The sequence below is a fragment of the Sinocyclocheilus anshuiensis genome, unplaced genomic scaffold (assembly GCF_001515605.1).
Source record: "Sinocyclocheilus anshuiensis isolate Anshui unplaced genomic scaffold, SAMN03320099.WGS_v1.1 scaffold45, whole genome shotgun sequence".
Lineage (NCBI taxonomy): Eukaryota > Metazoa > Chordata > Actinopteri > Cypriniformes > Cyprinidae > Sinocyclocheilus > Sinocyclocheilus anshuiensis.
Window position 1 is genome coordinate 817,456 of NW_015536467.1, and position 6,000 is coordinate 823,455.

A 6,000-nucleotide genomic window follows, 5' to 3' on the forward strand; every position below is an offset into this window, starting at 1 on the left:
TGCCATCTAGCTGAAATAAATAAGTTAATGATATACACATACACTATATATTTATACTATATATATTTATACTATAATAACCCTGGTACAGAGTCACACACATTACATTTTATTTTAATATAGGATGCACAATAAAATATTCAGCTGAACTTAAGCTTCTTAACTTTAAATTTGGTTTAAATTAATTTAATATTCATTTTTTGTTTAAAATATATTTTCAGTTTTTCATAAAAATAGCAAACGGATCGAAACCTCCTTTATACTGAGGGGAAAAAATTGCAAGTAAATTTCGCAAATAATCAAGTAATGCATTTAATTTTCTTGTAAAACATACTTTTCTTTGTTTTATTTATTTATTTATATATTTATTTATTTGTTTGTTGTAAAAAGATTTTTAGCATCAATTTGATTGTACACCTTATGACTGCTAATGGTGGGAATTTTTTTTTATTAATATATCTCTGCCTTCACACAGTCCAGAATTCAGTGCAATCTTTTCCTTTTAAAATGAAACTTCAACACATTCTTACCATTAAGTATTTGTACTTCTTGTGTTGAATGAGTTATTGCATATCGTTCATCCATCATTAGCTCACAGTCATCCTATTTTTATACACACATATATACGACTCCATGATGGTTTCTGAGCAGTGGAGGCTGAAGATGTGATTGCCCTCAGTCTGCTGCAATGAAAACATGAAGCGGTTTGTTTTGGAGAGCATCTGCGCAGAGCTCAATGGGAGGGGTGCACTTTCATGTCAATTAAAGCGTTTTGGCTGGAATTAAAAAATATTCTTCTGTTCTCTTACAAAAGATGGCAAAGCAGGCCCAAGCTAAACATATGTTTACATCGCCCTGCATATGAAGCACAGATTGCATCCTGCCAGTTCAGTGTTAAATGAAAGGCATTATAGAATAAAATTCATTCATTAGAAAGCCTGTAAACTTCACAATCTTATATAGCTCATTCTATAATATCTGACACTTTAATAACTTCAACCCAGGCAGTCATGTGATACTGACCTTTGGTAGAAGAATTGGTTTAAGAATATGTAGAGCGAAGTGTTATTATGATCTGTCAGCATTATGTCTGTGAAGTTGGACAGCGAGACACATTAATTCTGAAAGTTGAAGGCGCCTTTTCAAAAACCTCTGACTCATTAAAATAAATTAAATTACAATGAATATGCTCATCAATTGTGGGGCAGCCGGACAAATGAAGTCTTAAATAAGTTTCTCATTATTTATAATATTCTCTCAAGTGGGATTCGCTAAATACAAGAGAGAATCTCATGGAAATCAAGACCATGTCTGGCATATTTCACCCCAAAATAAAAAGAATGAAATGAGAAATTACAAATTTTGTGTTAAAAAATTCATCCTTATAATTTTGAGCTGTTACATCAATTTCATGACATTTAAGCACATTTCCTACACAATGTTTAAGTTTAAAAAAAAAAGTAACTTTTTTTTTAATGTGCATTATTATTATTCTACATAAATTTACATTAATTTCCTTCGCAAATTCTCATTATTATAATGGCAAAAAATTTTATAATAATAATATATAGATAGACATTATTATTATTATTCAATATATTATTATAAAGTATTTAGAATTTATGCATTTTAATTTATGCTATAAAAAGTATTTTATTAAAACAATTTATTTTTACAATGAGAATTGCAAAAAAAACATATGGACATATGAATTAAAATTCAGGGGATAAATGTGCTTAAATGTCATTCAAGTAAAATAACATTTTGTTTAAAGAAAACTAAGCTTGTTAGCAATTAACATCATTTTGCATTATTTTACATAATAATAATAATAATAATTATTATTATTATTATTATTATTTAGTACTTTCAATTTGGGGGATAGATATACTTAACTGTCCTGAAATAATGCAAGAATTTAAATAAATAATTTATATTTATAACATTTGATAAATATGGCTTCATTTATTTATTAAATGTATCATAATGTATGATATATTTCCTGTTTTCTGATTTTGGGGTGAAAAATTATCATACATGTTTCTGTGACATTCACTCACAAAAGTGAATATTTGTTTGACAAAAAAAAAGAAAAAAAAAAAGACAAAATTAGTATTGAGCTGCATAAAGCAAATGTGTGTCATATGTCCTTAGCGTGAGTTTAATCCTAATTTGACAAGCAGCTTGTCAGCAGAGAAGCATCATTTGTCATAGCGCAGCATTAGAGAAGACACCTGGCGTGATTCCAATCTACAGCCATTACAGAGCTGCTCCAGTCTCACTCAGAGACATTGTGTGGCCATTTGGAAGATGGTTGTTATGGCAACAGGTTGAGTAATTACCCAGAAAGCTATGGGACGGTTTGTCTTCCACAACTTTGATTCGCCGAGCTCCCACCGGAATGACAGCTGCCTCGATGTAACCTTTGGGAAGGAGAGAAATAAGAGGAGAAACGAGAGAAAGAAGGGTGGAACATGAAAAGAGACGAGCGAGATTTCATACTGGTGCACAGGTGGGCAGACACAGGTGCAGGTGTGCATTTCTGTAAACATGTACGCAGTCGTGTGTGGATAAAGCACATGTGTCTGTCACTACAAACAGTGTGTATTCCTGGCCAGTCAGAGTAGATCATTAACAATATATATATAACATATATATATATATATATATATATACATACTTTGGTGATCAGAAGCAAGGCATTTTCCTCTGACCTACACACACAACTCCCATTTCAAACACCATTGTGACACAAAGTGTCTGGGCAGTAATGATAAAACCAATCTGCTGTACTGTTTATACACACACAACAGCCACATTCAGAAACGGATGCTCAGATACATCATTGCACTGAGTGCAAGGAACGCTGATGGCTCCGTGTATGCCAGTAATTGCAATCGGTTCAGCTCATTTAAAGAGGAGACCTCAGACTCTAGCGGCTTTGTGAAACATGTTTTCTCATATGAAGGACGAGATTAGTGTGACCTCAACTGAGATGATCTGACCTGCGCTTCGGATGACAGGCTGGTGTCCTTTACTGCCCCACACTTTGCACCAAAGACGCTTTATACTCACCGTGTTTGTCCTGGCGTGATCGCAAACATGAGGTTATCACTCCACACAGCACCATAAACCCCCGTTAAACACCCAAAACGTCACGACGGCCACCCGATCGCATAAAACACACCGAGCCCAGATCACAAACACACACTCATTCACATGCCACCACATCTGGAGGACCTGCAATAACCGTTGGACTTCGGGATTCGGTTTCTGTTTGGTTTTGTTATGGAGAGTAATTAATCTCAAACAATGAAAGTTGAGGGTATAGATGTAGGAAAGCTTTTCTGCCAAGCCGTTATTGGCCTCTCCTGGAAGATGGACTGAAATTTGTCAGGAAACTTTATTGTATCAGTGATGTCTACCTTTTGAAAAGGAATAGCTCACCCAGAGATGAAAATGATGTGTAATTTTCGGTCTTTTGTGAAATACAAAATGATGGTGATGCTTTACTGAATGTCTGAGCTACTGTTCTTACAAAGAAAGTGGATGGTGATTAATACTACAATGCAAAATTGCAATACTACATGAACAGAAAACTCATATGAGCTACTTTTATGGCATTTCTGTCATTTTAGGAGCTTTAAAGTATAAATCATGTTCCACTTTTGTTGGCAACAGAAGACAACAGATCTATTTTTCAGTTTTACAGGAGAAAATGAAATCATACAGGTCTGAAACAACAACAGGGTGAGAAGCGATTACAGTATTTTCATTTCTGGGTGAAATATTCCTTCAGTGCCTCAGTAAAGACATAGGGTCAGTGTTCAGCAAGTATCTAACAGTCACAGAATCAATTTTGCTTCAATTTTGCACATTATAAGACGAACGAATAATAGGGTGATGTTTCTGTATTTCTGGCTGAGCAAATGCTACCTTTCAAAAAGCTGGGGTCAGATTTGTTTAGTCTTTTTTGAAAGAAATTAATACTTCTATTCAGCAAGGACACATTAAATTAATCAAAAGTGACAGTAAAGACATTTATAATGTTACTAAAAGATTTCTATTTCACAGAAAAAAATTTATTTTAAAATTTATATTCATCAAAGAAAAAATGTATGACAGTTTCCACAAAAATATGAAGCAGCACAACTGTTTTCAAGATTGAAAAATAATAATAAATGTTTCTTAAGCAGCAAATCAACATATTAGACACTGAAGACTGGAGTAATGATGCTGAAAATTCAGCTTTGCATAACAGAAATAAATTACATTTTAATATACATTCAAATAGAAAAGAGTAATTTTAAATTGTAACATTTACTGTTTTTAAGATACTTCATATTTTTGAACAGTAGCATATAAACCCAACAGATGCTTAATTTTAGTTGATTTTACCAAACTGAGGCCTTGAGAGAGACTTGAACTCGATATAACTCTTCCAGGAGAATCCAAAAAGGGCTTAAAGGGTTAGTTCACCCAAAAATTAAAATTAGGGCATAAATTACTCACCCTCAAGTCATCCTAGGTGTATATGACTTAGGTGTATAGGCCTCCTGTAGCGAATCGATGTGTTTTTCTAAGTAAAATATCCATATTCAAAACTTAATAATCACTTTAATCTAGCTTGCGCCAACAGTTGTACACAGAAGCAGCTCCGGGAGCATGACGTATGAGTTCAGCGCTGCGCATGCGCCGGTGAGTCTCGTGAAAACCAACGTTTGTTAACAGGAGCAAAGGAAGCAAAGTTTCCTTACTTTAGCAAAGGAAAACCAGTCTCCTCTTGGCTTATATCGAAATCCTCCGACATTCTTCTTTACAAATCCTCGTTTTGTACTTCTAATTAGTGACCGTTGTTTTGTTTTGATCTCTTCGCTGCGCTTCCGCGTTCGTCACTTCTGAGCGGCGCATGCGCAAAGCCGACCTCATACGTCATCCGCCCGGAACTGATGAGCTACTTTTATGGCATTTCTGTCATTTTAGGAGCTTTAAAGTATAAATCATGTTCCACTTTTGTTGGCAACAGAAGACAACAGATCTATTTTTCAGTTTTACAGGAGAAAATGAAATCATACAGGTCTGAAACAACAACAGGGTGAGAAGCGATTACAGTATTTTCATTTCTGGGTGAAATATTCCTTCAGTGCCTCAGTAAAGACATAGGGTCAGTGTTCAGCAAGTATCTAACAGTCACAGAATCAATTTTGCTTCAATTTTGCACATTATAAGACGAACGAATAATAGGGTGATGTTTCTGTATTTCTGGCTGAGCAAATGCTACCTTTCAAAAAGCTGGGGTCAGATTTGTTTAGTCTTTTTTGAAAGAAATTAATACTTCTATTCAGCAAGGACACATTAAATTAATCAAAAGTGACAGTAAAGACATTTATAATGTTACTAAAAGATTTCTATTTCACAGAAAAAAATTTATTTTAAAATTTATATTCATCAAAGAAAAAATGTATGACAGTTTCCACAAAAATATGAAGCAGCACAACTGTTTTCAAGATTGAAAAATAATAATAAATGTTTCTTAAGCAGCAAATCAACATATTAGACACTGAAGACTGGAGTAATGATGCTGAAAATTCAGCTTTGCATAACAGAAATAAATTACATTTTAATATACATTCAAATAGAAAAGAGTAATTTTAAATTGTAACATTTACTGTTTTTAAGATACTTCATATTTTTGAACAGTAGCATATAAACCCAACAGATGCTTAATTTTAGTTGATTTTACCAAACTGAGGCCTTGAGAGAGACTTGAACTCGATATAACTCTTCCAGGAGAATCCAAAAAGGGCTTAAAGGGTTAGTTCACCCAAAAATTAAAATTAGGGCATAAATTACTCACCCTCAAGTCATCCTAGGTGTATATGACTTAGGTGTATAGGCCTCCTGTAGCGAATCGATGTGTTTTTCTAAGTAAAATATCCATATTCAAAACTTAATAATCACTTTAATCTAGCTTGCGCCAACAGTTGTACACAGAAGCAG

At 33.8% G+C, this 6,000-nt stretch overlaps 1 protein-coding gene across 1 annotated transcript in view; it reads right to left on the reverse strand.

Moving 5' to 3' along the window:
* Nucleotides 1-6,000, reverse strand: part of LOC107692780 (A disintegrin and metalloproteinase with thrombospondin motifs 17-like) — a 147,808-nt gene that overhangs the window by 31,387 nt on the left and 110,421 nt on the right. Inside the window, exon 17 of the mRNA XM_016492003.1 lies at nt 2,343-2,423. Within this exon, the coding sequence (XP_016347489.1) occupies nt 2,343-2,423 (81 nt within the window). The remainder of the gene's footprint in view (nt 1-2,342; nt 2,424-6,000) is intronic.